Source organism: Protopterus annectens, chromosome 4.part1 (genome assembly GCF_019279795.1).
Source record: "Protopterus annectens isolate FY-2018-M chromosome 4.part1, PAN1.0, whole genome shotgun sequence".
NCBI lineage: Eukaryota > Metazoa > Chordata > Ceratodontiformes > Protopteridae > Protopterus > Protopterus annectens.
The window spans coordinates 688,289,246-688,315,324 of NC_056734.1; the positions used below are offsets into that span (position 1 = coordinate 688,289,246).

General features: G+C 41.8%; 1 protein-coding gene across 2 annotated transcripts in view; it reads left to right on the top strand.

Annotated features, from left to right (window-relative positions):
* LOC122801015 (NACHT, LRR and PYD domains-containing protein 1a-like) overlaps window positions 1–26,079 on the top strand; it is a 1,015,111-nt gene that overhangs the window by 239,763 nt on the left and 749,269 nt on the right. For both annotated transcript variants that reach the window (XM_044070467.1, XM_044070468.1), the window contains one exon: window positions 14,533–14,571. In XM_044070467.1, coding sequence (XP_043926402.1) covers window positions 14,533–14,571 — 39 coding nt within the window. The remainder of the gene's footprint in view (window positions 1–14,532; window positions 14,572–26,079) is intronic.

A 26,079-nucleotide genomic window follows, 5' to 3' on the forward strand; every position in this document is an offset into this window, starting at 1 on the left:
AAGAAAATGGAAGACAAGGCTAAGTCTATGCAGACTGTTAAAGATTTTTTGCAGGTACAACCTCCAAAGTTTAGTAGAAATTGGCCTACTAAGGGGTGGCGTGCCCTTCTTCTGATTCTCAGTCTAGGGGTAGATCTAGGCGTGGTAGGGGCAGAGCTCAGAGTACTTTCAGGCCGAGACAATGGAGTTCGCCTGCTCAATCTGCTGGTGAGGGCAGGGGCCAGTCCTTTCGTAAACAGGCTCAATGACCTACATTTTCAGCTGCCAGATTCTTCTTGCCTGGCAGCTCCTTTGGGAGGAAAGTTGGCTCTTTTCAAGCAAAATTGGCATTTAGTCACCCAGGACAAATGGGTATTGGACATTATAAACCGAGGCTACAAGTTCTATTTCCATACCATGCCTCCTTTCAAAGGCATGCCAGACGTCCCTCCTCGGCGAAGGATAGAGGCTCGCAGACAAATTTCTTTACTTCTTCAAATAGGAGCTATACAGCCAGTTCCTCTGTCAGAAGTGGGCCTAGGATTTTATTCCGCCTGTTTCTAGTTCCAAAGAAAGGGAACACGTGGAGACCAATTTTGGATTTATCTATCCTCAACACTTACCTGGACATTCCAAAGTTCAAGATGCTGACTTTACAACAACTTTTACCTCTGTTGGGAAAAGATCACTGGATGGTTACTCTGGATCTCAAAGAGGCTTACCTTCATGTTCCTATCAGGCCCAGTTGCAGGAGGTACCTGCGTTTTCGGGCTGAAATTTACATTATCAGTTCTCTGCATTGCCCTTTGGCTTATCTACTGCGCCCAGAGTGTTCACAAAGGTTCTGGCTCCAGTGATAGCATTTTTCAGACTAAGAGGAATACAGATTTATCCTTATTTGGACGATTGCCTGATTATTGCACAAGAAAAGGACAAACTTCTTCATCATCTACAGTATGTGATGGCAGTGTTAAGATGCCTAGGGTATTCTGTGAACGAAACAAAGTCCAGTCTAGTACCCTCTCAGGACATGTGCTTTCTGGGTGTGAGACTGAATACAGCTTCCCAGATGGCCTTTTTGACCGCGGACAAACAAAGAAGCCTTTCTCTTTATTTCCATCAAATGTCTCTACGGTCCAGGCTGACTGCAAGGACAGTCCTTCAAGCCTTGGGGTTCATGGCATCTTGTATTCTGGTGCTTCCCAATGCCAAATTGCATATGAGGAAGCTTCAATGGTATCTCAAAATGTATGGACACAGCACTGCCAAGATCTAGACACTGTCATTCAGATAATACCTTGCATTGGAAGGAGTTTTGTGGTGGGCTCAGGAATGTCACCTAAACAAGGGACTCTCTGTGACCCGGCCAGAGGCGAGTCAGATTCTAACGACAGATGCCTCGGACAAGGCTTGGGGAGCACACCTGAATGGAAAATGGGTGCAAAACACGTGGCCTGTCAAACTCCAACATTTGCATATCAACTTGAAGGAAATGTTAGCAGTCCAGTTTGCATTGATGGCTTTCAAAGATTTACTTCACCCAGGGCAGGTGTTGATTCAAACAGACAACACTACTGTCATGTGGTACATCAACAAGCAGTGGGGAACCCATTCTTACCCTCTTTGCAGGCAAGCGATGATTCTGTGGGAAACTGCTCTCAATCTACACCTCAATCTTCCGGCAAGGTTTCTACCAGGAGCACAGAACTCCTTAGCAGATGTATTGAGCAGACAAATAGTGGATCCTCACGAGTGGAAATTGGATCCTCATGTATTTCAACAGTTGACAGTGTTATGGGGAACTCCAGACATAGATCTGTTCGCTTCTCCACTAAATTACCAGTTGCCAAAGTTTTGCACAAAAATGTTTCATCACACAGCTTGGAAGGTGGACGCTCTATCTTTCAGTTGGAACAATCTGCATGTATATGCCTTTCCACCTCTGCCTCTTCTTCCCAAGGTACTTTTGAAGGCCAGACAAGCCAGAAGTCAACTCCTCATCTGATCGGATGTTAGGAAGGTTCCGTAAGTGCGTAGGAGGAAGCGAGAATAAACTGTTACTTTTTGAACCCAATGGTGGTGATACTGGATCCGAGGTGATGCGGAAGAACTCCTGAAGCTATCGGAAGACTTGGATACGCTAGAGGCGGATTTTTTGAAGCTCAAGAGACTACAACTGCAACGGCAGCACTTCGAAGCCTGTATAGAAAAACGGATTATCCCCAGAGGATTGCGAGTTTTGAAAATGCCTACCACAGGTAATCATTTTCCAGAACTTCTTTTAAAATGGCAGAAATTAAACATTGATTTAAGCTTCAACTATATGAAGCTTCTCATAGACTTCCATAAACGGAGGAAGATTTATTACGTGAAAAAGTGACTGCTTTGCATCAAACCATAGTTGCCACATACAATATACCTCAGGCTACAATGGGTCTAGATCGAATGATGGACAATGTGTTTCTTTTTGAAACTAGACTTTTAATCAGAAAAATCTAAAATTGAAAGAGATACCCTGGACTTTAAAAGCCATGTGTTCACTTGGCCCAGGACTATGAGAAGGGACACTAGTGTGAGGAGAGTTACGAATACTGACAATGTTAATGCTGACAATAATAACACAACTAATTTAAGACTGAATGATACTGCTGAACTCACTAAAACTAACTTAAATGAGAATGTATTGCATGAAAATGACATTATGACCAACACAGATGGGCCAGTGAATAGCAATTCAAATCTTTACCCCATTGTTATACATAATAAAATACCTAGTAAACACATTGAGAATCTCTCAGGTGCTTCCAATTCTAATGTGAAAGATATTGTGAACAATATTAACACTAAGAATGGAGGGGTGCCAACAGTGAGAAAGAAAGAGACAACAATAGAGCAAGGGAAAGATAAAGAGGGTAGAGTCTCAATACAGGAGGTCCCTTACCCTATCCAGTCCCTCTACTCCAAGAGCTCAGCTCCATGAGCAGGGGAGGCAAAAAAGAAAATACATGGAACCCAATCAAGTGGGACCTACCTAAAGAAAATGTGGACAAAGGAGGGAATCATTAGTTATAAACTTATCACATAAAGAATTAGGCTCTGATGAAAAGAAGTATTAGAGAAAGGTCTATCATTCATACCTAGCAGAATGAGTGAGCACACAGATACAGTCATCGATGTGAGAATGTTTGTTAGAAAGCTTCAATTGAAACTTGATTATGGTCAGAATGATAGGGATAGAGCAGTGAATGTATTTAAACCTGTCAGCACATACTCCCTCCTTTGCATCCTGTTATTGACACATATTTGAGACTAGTGGAGAATGACCTATATGAGTACTATACCAATAGGAAATCTGGCCAGAACAAACACAACAAGAATAACTTGACTTTTAAACAGAGAAATGCTTTACAGAAACTTAAAGAAGACGACAGCATAGTAATAGTACCAGCGGACAAGGGAGGACCACTAGTTGTTATGAGTACGGAACATTATATTGGGAACATGAATGACATGTTGATTAATGAAGGCAGTTATCAGGTATTGAACATCAATGAAGTGATTACAAGAATCTTCAGAGTATATGATACACTTGAGGACCTTGTCAAAAGTAACTTAATCAGGAAAGACTTTTATATGTATCTCAAAGTCCAACACCCATTAATCCCTATTCTGAAGGGTCTCCCTAAAATACACAAAGGACTCCACAACCCTCCCATGAGACCGATTGTCTCAGGACGTGGATGGTTGACAGAACCATTCTCCCTTTTTGTAGAACAACACCTGAGGAAAGTACTGGAGAGCAATGCTAACATCTTGAAAGACAGTAAGCAGTTCCTTCTTGAATTATATGAATATCTCTCTAATGAGAATGATGTTGAAGAACTCTGTTTAGTGACCCTGGATGTAAAAAGCCTTTTCACGGTTATTCCCAATGAAGTAGGCATTAATAGTGTTTCAAACTACCTTAGGAAATATACAGACATGGATAATCAATTTATCGAACTCCTTACTATGTTTCTGGAAATTATTCTAGAAAATAACGTTTTTATTTTCAATGAAACATTATACATACAGAAAGATGGCGTAGCTATGGGCACATCCTGTGCCAATAGCTACGCCAACATAGTAATGGCTGAATGGGAGAATGAAGAGTTGTTTCATCTCCTTCCTTTAAGAATAGTGTTGTCTTCTACAAAGATTTGTGGACGACCTCTTCCTGGTATGGAAAGGAACACTTAGTGACTTGTTAGAATTTGAAAAGGAAGTGAATAATTTGACGTCATTTTTAAAGTTCACCATGTCATATTCCATGGAATATATATCTTTCCTAGATGTAAATATAATTAAGTTAAGTAATGGCATCATTAATACATCAATACACAGGAAAGAGTGTTTCAGAATTCAGTTTACATAGGAGCAGTATGCATCCTAAGCACATTTTGATAACATCATTAAAGGACAAGTCATGAGAGCATCCAGGCTTAATCCCACTGAATCTGGCTATTTAGAAGAGTTAGCAGGACTCAAGGACAGATTACTAGAGAGGTCTTATGAAGTCATTGACATTGACAAAACAATTGATGATGTCTATAAATTAAGAGAGACAAGAGCACGTCCATATTTTTCGAATAATGTAAATAATATAGATGGAGAAGACAATACACAAGATGTTAAGAACTCAACTGTCAGTATATCCATGCATTATACAAAGGACATTGCAGAAGTCAGGGATATACTAACTAGGCACTGGCATCTCTTAAAAATAGATGATGACGTTAGCAGTTTAGTGAGTGACCTACCTAGATTTAGTTACAAAAATAAGAATAATTTGAAGAGGACATTATGTCACAAGACCATGAATAAACATACAACTCATCTCACTAACACCACTCCTTGTCATAATTGTAATCAATGTGAATATATTAATACAGACACACAATTTAAGTTACCCACTACAGGACACATTTTCACATTCCACACTGGCACTACTTGCAGGACTGAAAATGTTGTATATTTAGCTCGATGTCTAGCCTGCACGGCTTTCTACATAGGAAAACTAACAGAGAGCTAAGAGAGAGAATTAGGGAACATAATTATGCAATAAGGAGATGTGATGATAGAATGCTCTGGCCAGACATGTAACTAAGAAAGGTAGACATCATACTTTTAAGTTCTGTATTATACAGAACGTCATACGCACTTTGAGAGGAGGTGACATAGAGACTACCACTCTTGAATATGAAACTAGATGGATTATTCGTTTAAAGCAGATCACCCCGGGCTTAAATGATAAAATTAACATCTATCCCTTTCTCAAGAAGAGGGATTAAAGAGAGCATTCTAGAGGCATCATAAGTATAGATTTTATTAGATGCTTCAGACATAACATGAGACTACTTTACCAAGAAGTATATATCATAATGATGACAACGTACATATATTCCACTAGAACATAAATGCAGTAGTGGATGGTGATTTTAGTCTCAAGGTTTAACAGGTGTAGTTTGTTCAGTATACACCGTATTTACACATACATGGTACATTGATTTGTTTTTAATGTTACGTTTTAATAAACATTGTTATTTAGTATAGATTTTGCTTAGATTAGAACAATATATGAGGAATGCTTATACAGGAATGACATGAAGTTTCTTCCATGAGTATTAAAATTGGAAGTTCATATTTGTCAGGCATGGTCATAACAATGCTGCCATCAAGTGGTTGTTTGTTGTAAACACCATTGACAGCAATGCTTACTGAAAAAAGTTTTAAAAGAATAATGCTTGCAAGTTAAGCTAACTATGTTAAAGTAGTATATATTCTCAACACTTATTGACATATGGCAATATGAATAATTTACATGAACATAAGCTATACTCTATGTTTTTATTAAGTTTTAGCAATAGATAGCATTTTTATGTAGTTTTAGCTATGGATACCAGTTTAACTGTCTGTTTAAATTTTAAATTGAATGTTGATTGTTTAATGAGTCATGATTATTTAAGGCTGTGCTTTATGCTACACTTTGTACAGTCTGAAGAAGCCCTCATGGGTGAAAGCGCTCACTGGATATAAAATAAAGAACGTTCCTTGGTTACTGGGAGTTATTGTTCTTTGAATTGTTGAGTTTTGGAAGATATTTGGTTTTGGAAGCAGCCGAGTGTTCCTGCGATTTTATTTGAAGTTTAACTCTGATTTATTTTAGTGGGAACACTGTTTTCTGGGTCGGAGCGTTGCATCTGATTGTTTATTCAACAGTTGACAGTGTTATGGGGAACTCCAGACATAGATCTGTACGCTTCTCCACTAAATTACCAGTTGCCAAAGTTTTGCACAAAAATATTTCATCACACAGCTTGGAAGGTGGACGCTCTATCATTCAGTTGGAACAATATGCATGTATATGCCTTTCCACCTCTGCCTCTTCTTCCCAAGGTACTCTTGAAGGCCAGACAAGACAAGCCAACCATGATTTTGATAGCACCGGATTGGCCTCGACAACACTGGTACCCACTACTGAGGAGCTTAGTACGAGAACCTCTATGGCCTCTGCCTTTGATTCCGCACCTTTTGTCACAAGAGGACAGTCACTTCCTCAATGTCAAGATTCAGTCTCTACATCTAACAGCCTGGCATATTCTGTTTTAGACTCTGGAGGGTCTCAGCTTCCACAACAAGTTTTGAATGTTATTTTGGAGGCCAGGAGGCCTAGTACCAGGAAAGTTTACGCTGATAAATGGAGGAGATTTTTATTTGGAGCAAAGGAAAGGACTTTGATGTCTCCAAACCTGATTTAAGTGTTGCTCTTCAATATCTTACTGAGTTATTGGACAAGGGTTTGTCTTTCTCCTCAATAAAGGTCCATGCTGCAGCCATTTCTGCTCACTATGATTGTGATCCTCCTTTATTCTCTCATCCTTGGTTTAAGCAATTTCTTAGAGGGCAAAGAATATAAGACCCCCACGTAGAGCTCCTACTCCTGCTTGGGATCTCAATTTTGTGTTGGAAAAACTTACTCTACAACCTTTTGAGCCTGCAGCTACTGCCGAGTTAAAGTATTTGTCATGGAAAACTGCTTTTTTGTTGGCCATTACCTCTGCAAGAAGGGTTTCTGAATTACAGGCCCTCATGGCAGTGGAGCCTTTCCTGATTTTTCATAAGGATAGGGTATCTTTGCGTACTAATCCTTCCTTTATGCCTAAGGTGGTTTCTAGTGTAGCCTTAAATCAAACTATTCATTTGCCTACTTTTTATGCAAACCCCCAAAATAAAGGGGAGAAAATTTTGCATACTTTGGATATTCACAGGCAGTTGCGTTATTATTTGAGCAGAACCAAGGAGTTCAGACAGTCTCAGCAATTGTTTGTTTCTTTTGCTTTGGGTTCACAGGGTAAACCTGTTTCAAAACAAACTATTTCTAAATGGATTGGGTTTTGTATTTCTTTCTGTTATTCCCATCATGGTAAGGAGATTCCTGGAATCAGGCCTCATTCCACTAGGGCTACTGCTACTTCTACGGCCTTTCTAAGGGGTAGCTACAAAAGACATTTTGGAGGCAGCTACTTGGAGTTCAGTGCATACCTTTTCTAAACATTACCACCTTCCTCTTTATTCTAAGTCTAGGGCTGGATTTGCCACTGCAATTTTACAGGGCATTTTAGCGGCCCCTAATGCTTTATGATTTTTACCATCCTCCCTTTCCCGTTGCTTTGGGATTCTACCCATAAGTAAGGACTGCAGCAATGTGAGATGAAGAACATAGTACAGTTTTGTACCTACCATAAATGTAGATGTTCGAAGATCCACTTTGCTGCAGTCCAATTTACCCTCCCTTCTTCCCCTCTGTAGTTTGACTTGGTGCTATGCTTTAGGTGATGGTTGTTGTTGGGCATGTTTTTGGGAGGTATTCTGTTTTTAGCTGTGGCCTTTCTGGTTTGGCCTTCTGACATCTGGGGCAAGAAAAGACTGAGGATATGACGTCGGTCATGCGCCTTTATACCCTGACGCTCTGATGTCAGATCTAGGCGCCCATGACCGACGTCAGCCTAATACTTTGGTATTCGGGCCGACCGAGGACAGCGGACTACCCATAAGTAAGGACTGCAGCAATGTGGATCTTCGAACATCTGCATTTATGGTAGGTACAAAACTGTACTTTTCTCAGGCCCAGAGTTCGCCCTATGCCTAGAAAACCGACGACCAAAGCGCATTCTCAAGCTCCCATGCCATAGAAACAAATGCTTAGAATGGCTGAAGACCTTATTACTTTAATTAGGGGAAGCCAGCCTTCCCCCTCTAAAAGACAAAGAACTGATTTTCCTTCTGATTCTACAGACCATGAGTCAGATGACTCTGATCCGTCTGATTACCCGGGCATGCCTTTATCTACCTATGAGGATTCAGATGCAGAGGATTCCATTCCCTCTGCTTCCCCTCCAGAGGACTTTTCTTTCGGTGAAACCTTGCATACCTTAAGAGAGCATTTCTGCTGGGAATGCCAGGACTACCCACAGTCCAAAAAGAGAATTTTTAGACTTGCCTCAGCACAGGCTTCTATCTATACCCCCTGTCCTGGATATTGTAGATGATGTCTTCATGGAATCCAGTCTTACCCCTGATACTTTACCTCCAGCTCGTAGAAAGCCTGACAGGTACTACAGAGTACCTGACTCTCACAAATTTCTCTTTAAAAATCCCACTGCAGATCCAGAGACCATTTCCCAGAGACCTAAAGGTATTAAGGCTACTACAGCCAAAAACTCTACCCCTTCGGACAGGGATTCTAGGGCTTTAGACAGATGGGGTAAGAAGGTATATACCTCTGCAACTCTTGCCATCAGGGCTTTAAATTGCCAGTTTTACATGTTGAAGTACCAGCAGCATATTATGGAACTAATTAAACAAAAAATGTTGTTGATTCCTGATTGTACAGATAATAAAGATTTACAAGAGTTAATGCATTCTGCAAACCAAGTTAGTAAACATACTTTGCAATGTGGTTTTGATGCCTTACAAGCATCTTGCAGGGCTGCTGTCACTGGATCTGTACTGAGAAGGCATGCTTGGCTGAAGGAACAAATCTTGCCAGACCATGTCAGAGAAAAATTACTAGATGCTTCATTAAACCAAGAATGTTTGTTTGGCACAAAAGCAGAAGAAGTTCTTAAAAGATGGAGGAAAAAGCTAAATCTATGCAAACTGTTAAAGATTTCTTACAGGCACAGCCACCTAGATTCAGTAGGCATTGGCCTTCTAAAAACTGGTCCTTTCCAGTCCCTCCCAGACCTTCTCAGTCCAAACCCAGGGGCAACCGACCACAAAGACTACAGTCTCAGAGTATGCAGAAATCTAAACAATGGAGTGCTCCCACCTCAAAAACAGGGAGTGGTAAGCCACCCTCTTTTATGGAAAAAGTTCACAATGACATGTCTATCATCCTTCCCAGCCATGCCGAAGTACTTGCATCCCTAGGAGGAAAACTCGCCCTGCATGCAAAAATCTGAAAGTACATTACCCAGGACCAATGGGTCCTAAACACTGTATCCCAGGGATACAGATTCTACTTCCACTCACTGCCATCCCCAAGCGGGTTGCCAGACCTTCCTCCAAACCAGTGGGCAGAGGCTCAAAAGCAACTACTTTCTCTTCTCAGTATCAGAGCCATTCAACCTGTTCCAGTAGAGCAAAGAGGACAGGCTTTCTACTTCAGACTGTTCCTGTTGCCCAGAAAAGAGAACTCTTGGCGCCCTATCCCGGATCTGTCAATTCTCAACACCTTCCTGGTGATACCAAAATTCAAAATGCTTACACTCCAGCAGCTGCTTCCTATGCTAGCCAAGGACTCCTGGCTGGTCACCTTAGACTTAAAAGAAGCTTATCTGCACATCCCCATAAGGGAATCTTGCAGGAAATATCTATGTTTCAGGGCAGGCTGTATGCACTATCAGTTCTCTGCACTTCCCTTTAGCTTATCTACGGCGCCCAGTGTATTCACAAAGTGCCTGGCTCCAGCCATTGCATACTGCAGGCAGAGAAATATTCAAATTTACCCATACTTGGACAATTGCCTGATTCAGGCGGACAGTCAGGAATTGCTACTTCAGCACATGATGTTTGTAAAGAGACTCTTAACTTCCCTGGGGTATACCATCAACAAAAAGAAATCACATCTGGTACCCAGCTAAAATATTGTATTCCTGGGAGCAAGCTTGAACATAACTTCCCAGATAGCATTCCTCGCTCCAGAAAAGCAGGTTTATTTGACAAATTACTTCAAACTACTGGCCATCAAAACCCAGCTATCTGCAAGAAAAATACTACAAGCCCTAGGGTTCATGGCCTCATGCATTCTACTAATTCCATATGCAAGACTGTATATGAGGAAACTTCAATGGTACTTAAAAAGTATCTGGTGCCAACATTCTCAGGACATGGAAACACTGATTCCTATCATTCCTTGTCTAAGGAAGGAGTTCCTTTGGTGGACAGAGGCTTGCAACCACAACAAGGGACTCCCTTTCACTCAGCCACTCGCCGCCCAAACCCTGCCAACAGATGCATTAAACTATGCATGGGAGGCTCACATGGCAGACAAATGCATTCAAAGCAAATAGAGCCCAGGACAAATTCACTTGCATATCAGTCAAAAAGAAATGTTAGCTGTACAGAATGCAGTGACAGCCTTCAAATACCTTATCCTTCCAGGACAACTCTTAATAAAGACAGACAACACCACAGTTAAGTGGTACATAAACAAGCAGGGGGGAACTCATTCCTACCCACTCTGCAGGTTAGCCATGGCCCTGTGGAACACAGCCTTGAGCAATCAAGTACACCTGCAAGCTCAATTCCTGCCAGGCAAACAAAATTCACTGGCAGACGACTTAAGCAGAAATCTACTGGACCCACACGAGTGGAAACTGCAACCCAGTTAATTCAAACTTCTAATCCACAGGTGGAGGACAGCAGAGGTGGACCTCTTTGCTTCCCCTCAAAACCATCAGTTGAGCAAATTTTGCACCAGAAATCCCCACAGCCAAGCATGGAAAGTGGATGCCCTATCCTTTACATGGGAAAACCTCTCAATCTATGCCTTTCCCCCTCTGCCCCTCCTCTCAAAAGTACTACTCAAGATCAAACAGGACAAGACAAGGACAATCCTTATTGCACCAGACTGGCCACGCCAGCACTGATACCCACTCCTACACAGTCTGACCAGCAGTGCCACCCTGGCACCTACATCAGACCCCCTCTCTGCTGTCCCAGCAGGAGGGACAGATTTTGCATCCGCAGCTGCAAACCCTGAACCTTGCAGCCTGGCTTATTCCCTGAATACACCACCAACAGCCCTCAGCAAACAGGTGCTGGATGTCATCCTTGACGCCAGGAGGCCTAGTATTGGATATCCTATTCAGAAAAGTGGAAAATATACTGTTCCTGGAGACAGTCTCAAGGAAAGGACACAGCCGTGCCCACCTTACCTCAAATCATAGATTACCTAGCAGAGCTACTCCACAAATCCTTCTAATCAATTAAGATTCATGCCTCTGCCATCTCAGCTCACTACAATACTGAGTCACCACTCTACTCTCACCCTCTGATCAAACAGTTCCTGTGAGGAGATAACAATTTAAGACCCCCGAGGAGAGCTCCCACTCCTGCCTGGAACCTTTAATTTGTACTAGAGAAGCTCATGCTTCCCCCTTTTGAGCCTGCTGCTACAGCAGAGTTAGAATTCCTCTCGGAAAATAGCCTTACTTCTAGCCATCACTTCAGCAAGAAGAGTGTCTGAGTTACAGGCTCTTATGGCTGTGGAACCCTTCATTATTTTCCATACGGACAGGGTTTCCCTCAGGACTAACCCATCATTTATGCCCAAGGTTTATCCAGTGTGGCTTTAAACCAATCCATTAATTTACCAACATTTTTCCCAAATCCTCAGAATAAAGGGGAAAGGATCCTGCACTCCTTGGACGTGCACAGACAGCTCAGGTTCTACCTTGACAGGACTAAGCCTTTCAGAAAAACTGACCAGCTGCTAGTCAGCTTTGCTACAGGGACAGAGGGCAAGGCCATTTCAAAGCAAACCGTTTCCAAATGGATAGCAAACTGCATCCATTTCTGCTACAAACACCATGGAAAACCTATCCCACAGGGATCAAAACTCATTCCACTAGGGCTACCTCAGCCTCTACAGCATTTCTTAGGGGAGTCCCTACCAGGGACATCCTGGAAGCTGCAACTTGGAGTTCTGTACACACCTTCACCAAGCATTACCACTTACCTGTCTGTTCTAAATCCAGAGCTGGAATTGCCACAGCAGTCTTGCAAGGCCTGCTAGCCAGCCCTAATGCTTCTTGACTGCCTCCACCCTTCCTCAGCTTTGGGAATCAACCCAAGTGTGATGACTGCAACAGTGAAACACGAAGAACATAGTACAGTTGTGTACACTTACCATAAATGTGGATGTTTGAGTGTATTCACTGTTGCAGTCCTGGTTACCCTCCCTCCAGCCCCCTGACTTCTCTATGCTTTCTGCCTTTACTCTTTTTGGCCATATCTTATGGCTATGGTATTTACTTTTTACTAGAGGTATTCCACACCATGTAATTGCTTCCTATTTTGGAGGCTCCTGACATCTGGGGCAAGAAAAACTGATGTAATGGCGTCAGCTGCATGTTTTATACCCCTGATGACCTGCCGTCATGGAAGAAGCTACAGCATCTGATGCAGAAATCCCAAGACTCTGGTATGTGGGCTGACTGAGGGCTACCTGCAGGCAGATAATCCATGTGTGATGACTGCAACAGTGAATACACTCAAACATCTACATTTATGGTTAGTGTACACAACTGTGCTTTTTTCGGTCAGCTCAGCTTGAGCTACCTAATGGCTAGAAAACATGGAAAGTGCCCTGAAGCTTTGAAAGCTGACCTGTTGTTATATCTGTCACAGGATATAACCCATATAACAAAGGCTACTGCAGCAGTGATCATTTGCACATCTACTGTTATGGTACGTTTACTTAAAACAACTGTTTTTTTCTCCCTTATTTTGGAAATGGCCAGGGGCAGTTACCACAAGTGTCCTTACAGTCTGGATCTACTAATGCACAAGAAACATCCCAACTCCAGACAACTTCAGCTGACTGCTTGGATGAAAATGTCACGGAGGCCAGAAAGCCAGCTAGTAAAAAATCCATATATAAGCAAATGGAAAAGGATTTCTAGATGGTGCCAAGAACATAACCAGCACCCATTCAGGGCTAGTGTATATCTGGTTTTACAATATTTGTGTGAATTACTTTCCTGTAGCCTGTCTTACTCCCCTAACAAGATTCATTTGTCATCCCTTTCAGCATATGTGCCCATGGTCCCCCACTTTCAAGGCATTCTCATGTTAAAATATTTGAAAGGGTTATTGCATACAAGATCTCAAAGAAAACTGGTGTCTCCTACTTGGCATCTTACTTTTTTTGTTCATCTGGCGCACTTGAGGTTCTTAACATGGGAAACAGTTTTACTGACTGCTGTGACCTCAATAAGAATGGTGTCTGAGTTGCAAGCTTTTGTGGCAGGTCAACCTCATCTCATTTTCCCCAGAGAAATGGTTTCTTTGAGAACTAATTCTTTAAGCCTAAAATGATATACAAATTTACATTAAGCTAAACTATCCATCTCCTTATGTACTTCCCTGAACCCAAAAATGAAGGAGAAAGGATACTTCATGCCTTGAATGCCCACAGACAACTTGGGTACTATCTTGATGGAAGAAAATATTTCAGAACTTTGAATCAGTTGTTAATTTGTTGTGAAGTAAGAAGAAGGGACAGCCTGGGTCAAAGCAGACTGGTTCCAAATGGTTGTCTCACTCTGTTATTTTTCATTATTTTTAATACTACAAAACTGTTCCAGGCACAGTCAAGGCACATCCTACTAGGACCTTGCTTCATCTGTGAGTTTTTGGAAAAGGGTTGGACTGTAGAAGTATTCTAGAAGCAAGAACTTTTGGTCTTCTTTGCATTCTGCTGTAGCAATGATCATTCAAGTGTCTGCTGTTATGGTAAGTTTACTTACACAACTGAATTTATTTAGGCTACGTAAGAGTTAGGACCTCATCTCTTTTTTTTACTGACTTGAAAAATGTAACAGCATTAAATTGTACTAGTCAGAAATTACAGTTCAACCATGATGTTTATGCCATTTCAGAAGAAATGTTAGGAGATGTCAGTATTTTCTGTTAAGGAAGAAACTCAAGTCATTCAACTTTATGAATAGTGAATGTCCTTGAACTGTGCACTCCTGTATGACTCCAAGACAGGTTGATGAGACAAAACAGGCAGTTGATTTTGATAGTCTTTCTCTGCATTGCAGATCTGTGTTGTAGTATTCCCTTGTTCAATTCATTGGTTCATAGATCAGTACTATTTTACCTACCCTTGTGGGCCATTTTAAGCCTAGCCAATTATCCCATTTGAAAATTAAACCTTGTATATTTTGGATATGTATAGTGAGCCACATTTAAGTTAGTCATTTTCTTTCTTTTTTCATTCAGGTGATGAAAGTCCTGAAAGTTCTTCAGAGAGTGACTCGGGTAAGCTCCAGTGCGATGAATGACGCTTGCTTTTGTAATATTGTTTCTCTCAGTCAGAAATGCACATCTCTGCAACTCAAAATTTGTGTTCATGTATATATTTTATAAGATGCAATGGTTATTTTGTTTTTGTTACATTTCAGTGATCTTTTTTTTTTCAAATATCTTTATTAAACTTACATGTATGACAAAGGCAATCTTACATTTATATAAATGAAAAACGTACAAAATGATATCACTTTAGATAAAGTTTACATCACAGACACCATTGAAACAACTGTAGTTGTAAACATTATACATTACTTCTAAACCATCCAGCCATTGTCATTTAAGCAGTATGTAGGTCATTCAAACTCTGCCTCTTAAACCTTGTTCCTGCTCTGCATATATTGTTGCCAGAATTCCCATTTTTCCTATGTAGTTTGCTCCTTCCCTTTTCTAAAGATCCCAATTCCAGATGTTTTATCTGTGTTACTGTATTCACTACTTCTAGTAAAGTTGGTTGAGACTTTGATTTCCATTTTCTAGTAATTGTTTTTTTGGCAGCCACCATAATTAGACTCATCAAGGCTTTACTATGTCTAGGCAATTCCAGTTCTGTAGCATAACTCAAAAAAATCATCTCCCCAGTCTGCTCACCCAGCATCTCTGACAGAGCAGTCTGCAGGGAATCCCAAAAGTCTGTCAGCTCATTACACTTCCAAAAAATGTTTCCAGCTACCTCTTTCTTGCCCTTCACACCTCCAGCATTTGCTGTCCACCTAAGTAAAAATTCTTTGTAGTCTACTTGGGTTGTAAAAATACCTATGTAAACACTCCCAGGCAAAGATCCTAAATCCTATACACTTTGTTGTATATTTGGTAGATAAACATATATCGTCCGTTGTCTCTTTGTGAATTGCTTATCCAGTCTCTCTTCCCAATCCCTTCTAAGCTCCTCTGATTGATTCTTATAATTATCATGCAGTATTTTATATGCTTTGCTAATTATTCCTTTTTTAAAGGCAGCTACTGTTCTAGATTCTGTTAAAAACTCTACTAGTGCTAGTCTTTCATTTATCAGCCCCCCTATTTCTCTTTTTGCCTATACTCCAATATCAGTCCTTGATAGTGTAGGCAATCTCTGTCCTGCACTCCAAGTAAATTCTTGGCCTCTTCCCATAGTTATTTGTTCCCAATACCTTGGTTCCTTTGCCAGTTTTCTCTGTTAAATTCCAGCCCCCTCCTGCCTATTATCTGTATCCCTGACCACAGTCAATCCTCTCAGCAAAATCTCTTTTCTCCATTCTTATGCTGGTTTGGTTCTTAGAATACTCCCTTCTATTTTATGAGTATAATATGCTGATTTTGGTTGTTCTTAAGAGTATGTGTCCAAAATCACAATCTCTCCTTATTTGTTGAGCTTCCTCCCTGTATCAGCATCATTCCTTTCCACTTTACATTATAGTTTTCTGCTTGTGCTGTATATAAAAGCCTTAAATGTGTTGCTGTAAAATACCCCCTGAAATTAGGTAATCCTAGTCCACCTTGTTCTGTTGGTAGAATCAGTTTATCTCACTTAATCCTTGCTGTCTTCCCTTCCCAGATAAAATATTTCAACTCTTTTTTAATTGCTATCCACAACTTTCCCTCCGGTTGATAAAAGTATGCCTGACCTGTGTATAAGACTAAAGGGAATAAAAACATTGTAATGGCTTGTGTGTTAGTATCCATGTCCATATATCAAAACTTCCAGTTTCTCAATTTTTGTATTATCTTCTCTTTAGTCTCTTCCCACATATCCTTAGCTGCCACAACAGAGACATTTCTAACCCATACTCATAAATACTTCATTTTTTCATGTCCCCATAAATGTGGATATCGTTGGACCAATTCATGTGTGGGTACATAATTTACTGCTATTGCCTTTGTTTTAGATTCATTAATTTTGTATCCTGAGAAGATTTGAAACCGTCTTAAAAATGTTCCACAACACTGTAATGTCCTCTGGTTTTATTTCTGTGATCTTTCTTGATAGAGGGAATCTTTTTTTTTCAACAGTCACAGCATACCTCTGAAGATGAAAGTTATTGTGTCAGGGGCAATCAGAGGATTACATTTTTCAAATGTTGTGGCAGCAGATGTTAACAGAGCAGAGCTTTGATTCCAGGATTTGTGCTAAAGGATACTGCTTCATGTGTGTGTACTGCACGTTTATACATTTTACATAGCTGAAATACTCAATTCAGTTTATGGTGTTTTACTTTGATAGCCTTCAGTATTTACTACGTTCTTTTCGAAAAGAGGTAACCTCAGTGTACCAGCATGGAAAGCATTCTCCACATTAGTACAGTACATACTCTGTGAGTAGGTATAGCAAGACATAAACATGATAAGGTGGATACAGGCTTAGACTTGATGTAATATTTAGTGTACAGTACAAACTGGTTCATCAAGTTGTGCATTATGTTACAGTTGTATTGCCATGAGGAACATTTATTATATTCATCCCTTGGCAGCTGCACGAAAATATGAGAAAACCTGTGTTAAAGGAGAGTTAAGGGAGCATTTACATTCTGTATGATCTACATTATAATATTGACCAATTGTTCACATTTCCTATTGCAACCCAGAATAAGCACAGAGGTTATGTAATACAGTGAAGAGAGAAAAGATAGAAGGGGTTTGGAAAGTAATTAAGAATGAGGTTATATGAGAAGAGGGGAGTGATGCAGAAGAGATTTTTGGTGTTAGGGAAGGAGGAGAAAAGCTAACTGTTCAGTGAATAGCTGGGTGGGTACATTGAGGTAATCTGGACTAAAAAGTAAAATAGCTTTCATGCACTAAACAGTTGTGTAATTTTTTATATTTATTAAACAATTATTATCTGTAATTTCATAGGCCATGCTACTTACAGATTAGAAAGGGGTAAATGACAGGCTCAGAAGAACTGTTGTGTAGCATTGTAATGTAATAATAAGAAACATGTGATGGTAAACCAGAGACTGTGATGTAAAAGAATGCAGTAATAAACTGAGGCAAGTGAACCTACATAATGGATGGAATAGCTTGAAATAATCAGTAGTAAAACGGATATGACCCAAATGATATTTGTTTGGGAATGAAGAAGAAATGGAAAAAAATGAACGTTAGTGAAGGGCTTCAGTGCACTAAACCACATCTTGGCGACAAATCAGGGAACAATTAAGTCTTGAAATGTTAAGAATAAACTACAGTGGAAATTAGTGTTTTTATTTAACTGAAGTGCACAGCTGTAGTGTTCTGGGCAGAGCCAGTTAATTGGTGTTTTGATGTTGACATAATTATTGTTCTAGCTGCAGGTTTTTTTTTTTTTTTGCCTTGTCACAGTCAACTCCTCTCCATAATCTCTCTTTGAAAAGCACAACAACATTTATTTTAACAATTAAAACTGCTTGGATCTCCCCTGATTGCATTTATATGAGTTAAGTTGGTATAAGAGTTTTAAATATGATTTTAATAATAAAAAAAACAACAGATCAGATATGCAGGTGCTGCACTCTGAGGATGAGGACATTTTGTGTGTGTGTGTGTGTGTGTGTGTGTGTGTGTGTGTGTGTGTGTGTGTGTGTGTGTGTTTGCATGCATGCATGCTGTCTTTCTTTTGATTAAATCTGCTAGTGGTTTGAAGTGACTTGGCTCATGTAAATTTCAGAGCTGCTGCAGTAGCCTTAGCAATATGGGTTATACTGCCAAGGATATAACCGTCAACCAACTTCCAAAGCTTCAGGACACTTTCCACATGCCCAAACTGTCATTCAGTTCGAGCTGAGCTTATTAAAAAGACATTTTTGGGTGTCAAGCTCTTCAGAGCTTTCCTGCCATTGAAGAGAATTCTCCTCTGTGGTTTTCCAGGAGTGATGCTCCTCTGTGGTTTTGAGGATTGACTGTTTGCTTGTGCTGTTCATTTGCTGGGCAGATAAATTCCCTTTGGGGAAAAGCTTTCCACATTAAAAATGCTGTTATTATACTTTCTTGTTAAGTAAAGTTATTTTTAAACTAGTGGTGCTGCGGTAGCATTGTCACCTCACAGTAAGACACTGTCCGGTTCGATTTTCAGCTAGAGCGTCTTCTGCGTGGAGACATGCATGAATGGGCGTACCTTTGTTGAAGGTTGTGCATCAGAGTTGGTAACTCGGCATGTAAAAATCAACTACCAATCGTTAGCAGACCGGAGTTCCGCTGTGGCAATCCCTAACCGGGAAAAGCCGAAAGTCTCAACAACAACAACAACAAGTTTGTGTTTTAATGGACTGTTATGAAGCGTAACTGTACTGACTACCTGTCAGTTTAAAAGTTGTTTAAAATAATTGAAAGTGTTTTTGTCTGTGGATAAGTTGTGTTTATTTTATTTTTTAGTGGGGGCTGGCAAAGTGCTCAATTACTTTTTTACTGTGTTTTGTGTGAAAAAAAGTGACTTTTAAAGACATTAAAATATTTACCAACTTTTGCTGCTTGTTTTCCATGGGAAGTAGGCATCATTTCAGCTTGACCATTGGAACAAACTACTGTTCGCATTGTTGGTTCCTCTTCCAGCCACAAAAATAAAAAGTTAGCCAAACAGCCTCTGCCTCCACAGCAGACCAACAATGTGCCTCAGCCGCAGGTGTGTGACTGCTGTGCCATGGATTGTTTCTCAAACCACTCTTCTTTTATGCCAGAACCCTCTGGTGTAGCACCTACAGCCACTATGGACCAGGGGTTAGCCACATCCTCTGTCACTATTGGGGGTCCCCTCACTGGTCAAGGGAGAGCCAGTCTTATTGGTCCTGGGAAAGAAAATAGGGAATGTCTTTTCTGTTTGGTCAGAATGTTGCACCCATCTGTGGGGAAGCTGAACACAGTTGACCCCATTTTCCAGTCAAAACCAGAAAACTAAACATGTATCTCCTACTCAAATTTACTTAGACAGGAGTAGTTTTCTGGGTCTAGCTCAGGGTTAAATTAAAGCGATTGATTTACGTATAAGGAGGTTTCTGGTAAAAGAAAGAGGGACACATCCTTTCCTGAAGTTGAATCTGGACAGAAAGATGAAGGGAGAGATACAAGCTTTTCTCCTCAGGTTTTTGATTCAGACTCAAAGGAGAGGTCAGTTATTGATTCTATATGTGGAGGTTTCTTTTTCATTGAAACTACTTCCAGAATGTGTCACTGTTTTCAGGTCCCTCAGAAAATATATTAGTTGTTACAGTAGGAATTTCCAGAACCTTCTTCCATTCCTCCAGTTCTATCAGCTCTGGAGGATGAGTGCACCACTGCCTGCAGTTTTCCTGATAGTCAGCCTGCTGCCCCTAAAAAAAGGCAGAATGTTTAAAGTTCCTCATTCTTTTGTAAGTTTTTATGTACTCCTCCCAAACCTGACCCAGCAGCTATAGCTTTAGATAATCCTCCTGCTGATAAACATTTAGTTAATTCCAGTCCCACTCTTTCTAACAAGGATGGGGAAGATTGTTGATAAGTATGGGGAAAAGTGTATGCATCTGCAACTTTGATTTTCAGAATTTTGAATTGTCAGGCACATATTTTAACATTTATTCTGACTAGTTGTGAAAGTATGAAGAATGTTTTGTCTGCCATTTCTTCTTGTGAGGAAGAATTTACTTTAAATAAGTTTCTTCCATTTTGCAAGTCATAACCCATTGTTTACAGTTGTGTGTATGAGTGAGTTGATACTACTACTAAGGCTATGACCACTGGTACTTTTTTGAAAAGGTTTGCATGGCTGCATTCTCGCAACCTCCCAGATGGTGCAAAAAATGAGATTTTTAATTCTCCTTTGGGTAGAAATTTAGTTTTTGTTTCCCCTGCCGCAGAGGTTTTCAAAAAGTGTGATGAAAGGGATAAATTGATAGAGGGAATCTCTAAGATTTTTCAGCCCTCTTTTTCCAAAATTTCTAAGGTATTTTCTAACCCCTCATCCAGTTTTGGCACCCCACCCCCCCACACACACACACAAAATAAACAGTCTCAACAAAATGTGGGTAAACAGGCATTTAAGAAGAAATGCTAGTTGGGTTCTACAAAGAATTCAAGAACTCCCCAAAACTAAGGACAGTCCAGAATGGATAGATCGAGGATGGGGCGCCAGGTGCCCTCTTTTCTGGGCACCAGAAAAAAGTCTGGAGTAGAAACCTTGTCCTATCTGTTCTGCAGGAACATGCTCTACTGCCCTTATAGAAAGCAGGGAAAGTATTTGCTTTTGTGCCCCTGCCCACTGGTTTGGTGGTAGATCTGGGAACCCTTTTGGGGTTGGAAGGGTGTGGAAGGAAAATCTGTATCCCTGAGACACTATGTTCAGAACACAGTGGTCATTGGTAATGGTGGCCAAGGTGCTTGAGTGAAAGGAGAGTGTTCCTCCTAGGGGTAAGAGAAGGTGGGCAGAGGTAGGGGGTGGGGGAGGTGAGTCATTGTGAGTTCTTACCATAAGGGGGTGGCTTAGAACTCCCTGGTTTTGAAGTAGAGGTAGTGCACTGCTTAGATTTCTGCATTCCCTGTGGATGCTGTCTAAGGTGCTTGTGTGAAATGAGAGTTTTCCTCCTAGGGGTAAGAGAAGGTGGGCAGAGGTAGGGGGTGGGGGAGGTGAGTCATTGTGAGTTCTTACCATAAAGGGGTGGCTTAGAACTCCCTGGTTTTGAAGTAGAGGTAGTACACTGCTTAGATCTCTGCATTCCATGTGGATGCTGTCTGGGGGGGTCTGGTTCCCCGGGGTCTAGGCTGGACTGGCTTACTGGGAGCAGGAAAGGACCAATGTTTGGTGGGACAATGCCTGCTGAACTTAGGTGGCTGGACCTGCAAGAAATCCTTAACTGTTTGCATAGATTTTGCTTTTTCTTCCATCTTTTTTAAGACCTCTTGTGCCTTAGTGCCAAATAAGTTATCTTTGTGCAAGGGGGCTTCCAACAATTTAGATTTCACATGGTCTGGCAGGGGCTGTTCCTTAAGCCATGCATGCATTCTAATTACATATCCAGTGACTGCTGTCCTGCAAGAAGCTTCAAGGGCGTCAAAACCACAGTGCAAGGTGTGTTTAGTTACTTGACTTGCAAAATGCATTAACTCTTGTAATTCTTTTGATTCTGCCCAAGCAGGAAAGGAAGACATTTTTTGTTTAAGGAGTTCCAGGGTATGTTGCTGAAATTTCAGCATATGGAACTGACAATTTAGTGCCCTGATAGCAAGAGTAGCTGAAGTGTATACTTTTTTACCCCATCTGTCCAGTGCTTGGGAATACCTATCTGAGGGAGTGGGATTCTTAGCAGAGGTTGCTTTAATTCCTTTAGACCCTTGAGAAATTACCTCATGGTCAGCAGTAGGATTTTTAAAAAGAAATTTGTGTGAGTCAGGGACTCTATAGTACCTGTCTGGTTTTCTGGGTGCAGGAGGAAGGGTGTCAGGAGTCAAGCTGGATTCCAGGAAAACATCCTCCACAACGTCCAGGACTGGGGGGGGGGGTGATCAAGGGTCTGTGCTGTGGAAGATCTAGGAATTCCCTGAGTCTTTTTAAAGACTGATGGTAGTCTTGACTGTCCCATTGGAAATGCTCCCTTAAGGTATGCAGGGTTTCCCCAAAGGAAAAATCCTCTGGGGGAGAGGCTGAAGGAATGGAATCCTCTGCATCAGAATCCTTATAAGTAGAGAGGGGTTGCGCGTTTTCATATTCAGATGCATCAGATTCATCTGACTCTTGTTCAGACAAAACTACAGGGGACAGATCTCTTTTCCTTTTGGAGGGGGTAGCTTGGCTTGCCCTGATCAGCATGATAAGGTCTTCTGCCATTTTAAGAATTTGAGACTGAGGCAAGGAAGCAGGCGCCTGAGAGTGGGTCGTTGGTTTCTTGGGTGTGGTTTGTACCCTGGGCCTTAGAAACTCGGTAATTTTTGAAAGAACTGTAGTCGTGAAAGAAGATGTCGGTTTGTGTTGAGAATCAGTAGTGCGAAGGACTTCCTAGGAAGCCAGTGCTTGCTCAGTGGCTCCAGGCCCATCCAAGGTAGAGACGACTGCAAGTTCCTTAGTCAAAGAAGAGTTTTGCAGCATACTGAACTCTGAAAGGGTCTCGATAGTGGCCTGAGAATCCACAGAAGCGAGCATCAGGGGCTGTGAAAGTACCTCACTGAGGACCTGAGAACTGACGACTAGCTTAATGGAAGCATCATTGGTAGGTTTGGACATGCGCGGTCTGTCTCTGTCTTTATCTTTACGTTTTTTCTGTAGATCTGTTGTCGGATGGCTTACTGAAGCCATATCGGAATTTGAGGACTGTAAGCGAAAATATCTGGCTACAATAAGGGCTCAACAATGGATAGTTCTGGCGTTGAACAAAGCACAGAAGCGACAATGGGGGACGTCGTGGTCTGGGCCTAAAGTGACACAGTAATAATGGAAGTCTCGGTGTGGTATTTGCTTTCCACAGGCGAGACAATAATTAACTTTTTCTGACATCGGTTAATGCAAGAAAAAAGGATGCCCAACAGAGTACTTATCTTTAGAAGACTTCAGCTTCAATTCGGAAGATAAAAACTCAGGTAGCGGCCGACCGGCACTCGTGCGAACTGCTTCTGCTTCGGGCTCCAGGGCAACCAAGACTGATGTAATGGCGTTGGCTGCCTTAATTTATATTACTGATGACCTGACGTCAGTCCTGAAGCAACAGCATCCGACACAGAATTACTAAGTCTCTAGTATTTGGGCCGGCTGAGGGCTACCCTGGCAGGGATAACCCAAATGTGATGACTGCAACAGTGAAACAGGAAGAACATCTATAAGGGTACTCTTCTGAAGTTGTTCTGTGACCAGTTCCCTCAACATCCTTGTCACATCTGCTTCAATAAGACTTTTGGAAGAGCAGGAGGACACAATAGAAGAAGGCCTAGAGGGCCTCTCCAGAAAGGGAGAGGGTAGCCTAGACAGTACTGGATCCAATGACAGTGAGTAGACAGTTTAAGGAAGGGGTTTCGGATCTGAGGACTTTGGATCCAAAACCGTCTTTCTCTTAGGAACCGGGGATACCCATTTTTGGTGGATCCAAAGATTTATGAGGCATTGGTGAGGTCCAGTCCAACCTAGGCACTTTTCCCTTCAGTTCTGAGGAGGAAGGAGCCTCAGCCAACCTGGACATTTTTGTATAGTCCCTTGGCTTGAATGAAGTTGAAAGTTTGACCCCAGAGATGGCTTGGGAGAAAGACAAAGGTAAAATCCCTTTCAAAATCAACTTATTTTTTTCTTTCTGTGAGGGCTCTAGGATTAAAGGCCTCACAGATGTCACACTGTGGCTTGTTCAGATATTTGGATCCCAAGCAGTACACACACACAAGGAATGCCCATCTAAAAAGGTATCTTGTGCCCACATTTAGTGCACTTTTTTAAAACCTTTCTCAGATGTCTTCCTGCAAGGAGATACCTGTTAAAAATGGGAAAGTAATTCAAAGATGTCCTTCAAGGATGCAACTGCAGTCCTGACATATGGGTTGTCCTGCCTCAGGCAGCCCTTCGGTCGGCCGGATTCCAAAATCTGGGTCCGGCGTTGGCTGATGTCACCCTTTCCCCGACGTCAGAGCGCCTGGGGTATAAAAACGTCAGCCGACGCCATCTTCCTCAGTCTTTCTTGCCCAAAGCAGAAGCAGTTTGCAAGTGCCAGTCGACCAGCTCCTGTGTTTTCAGCTACTGAAGTCTTCAAAAAAGCTAAGTACCCCGTTGGGGACCTTTTCCTGCCTCAGACGATGTCAGATAAAAGTGAAAAAGTTAATAATTGTGTAACTTGTGGGAAACAGATACCTCATAAGGATTTCCACTTTTACTGCCTACCCTGCCTAGGCCCAGAACACAACGTCTCGGCCTGTGCAGCTTGTGCCTCTTTCAATAAACGCACTCTTAGGCGTCGGTCAGAGTTTGCACAGGATTATTTTGGGGAAGATTTCTGTTATATCATGCCGTCGGAGCTTCCAACAGCACATTTACCTAAAAAATGGAAGGATAATGACAGACACCCGCGGTCTGTGGTCTCGCCCTACACCACGCTTAGGCCTACCGCGAGTGTCTCGGTCTCTTCTGAGCCGGTTTCGCAACCGCTACAGACCGACGACACCACTCCACCGGTTACTTCGGTATAGGAGGCCAGCTCGGTGCCGGTTTCTGTTCTCCCCTCTGAGACCGTAGCCCAGGATATTTCTCACACCATTTCAGTGGATAAGACTCCTCCAGCACATGGGGCTGCCAGGCCTCCAGTGTCTATGTCCATTAAGGCCTACACACATGCTAAGGCTGCCAAACAGGCTAAGTCTCTCCCTCCAAGATCTGTTTCTCTGGGATCCACTTCTGGTTCTCAAATTTTAAGTTTAGCTGAGGACCTTATTTCTTTAATTAGGGGTTCACAGCCTCATCCAGATAGAGGCTCTCAGCCGCCTTCTGACAAGAAGCCTAGGGTTGAGCAGGTAGACTCCCAGTCCTCCGATGAGGCCTCTGGTGACTCTGCACGTTCAGACTACCAGGAGGAGGCTTTCCCGGCCTACGAGGATTCTGATGCGGAGGAATCTATTCCCTCTGCTTCTCCTCCTGAGGAGTTTTCCTTTGGGGAAACGCTTCATTCCATGAGGGAACAGTTCAAATGGCAAGGCCAAGAATACTCAGATTCTAGGAAAAGGTTAAGGGAATTTTTAAAGCTACCTCAGCATAGACCCTTAGCTATTCCTCCAGTATTAAATGTTTTAGATGATGTGTACTTAGAATCTAGTGTCTCCCCTGACTCCCTCCCCCCTGCTCCTGTCAAGCCAGACAGGTACTACAGGGTCCCAGACACACATCAATTTCTGTTCAAGGGCCATACTGCTGACCCTGAAACTATTTCTCAGGGGCCTAAAGGGGTTTCCTCCACTACTGCTAAGAACCCACTCCCTCCGGAAAGAGATTCTAGGGATTTAGAAAGGTGGGGCAAGAAAGTATATACATCTTCCACCCTTTCTATGCGAGCATTAAATTGTCAATTTCATATGATTCAGTATCAGGAATACATGTTGGATGACTTGCAAAAGAAACTGGCTTCCCCTGAACCATTAGATAGAAAGGGGTTACAGGAATTGGTTCATAATACTAAGCAGGTTAGCAGCCATTTCCTTCAGTGTGGATATGATGCATTGGAAGCTTCATGTAGAGCAGCAATGACAGGTGCGGTCATACGCAGACATGCTTGGTTAAAGGAACAAACATTGCCAGACCATGTGAAAATTAAGCTTTTGGACGCACCACTAGAGAAACATAAGCTATTTGGTGCTACTGCACAAGAGGTTTTAAAGAAAATAGAGGAAAAGGCAAAATCAGTGCAAACAGTCAAAGATTTCCTCCACGTACAGCCTCCAAGGTTCAGCAGGAATTGGCCTTCTAAGCATTGGTCCTTTCCTGACACAGACAAATTTCAAAGAGGCAAAAACAGACGTGGCAGAGGTAGAGGGCAAACTCGAGGCTCCTACAGAGGACGTCAATGGCAGCCACCGAACCAG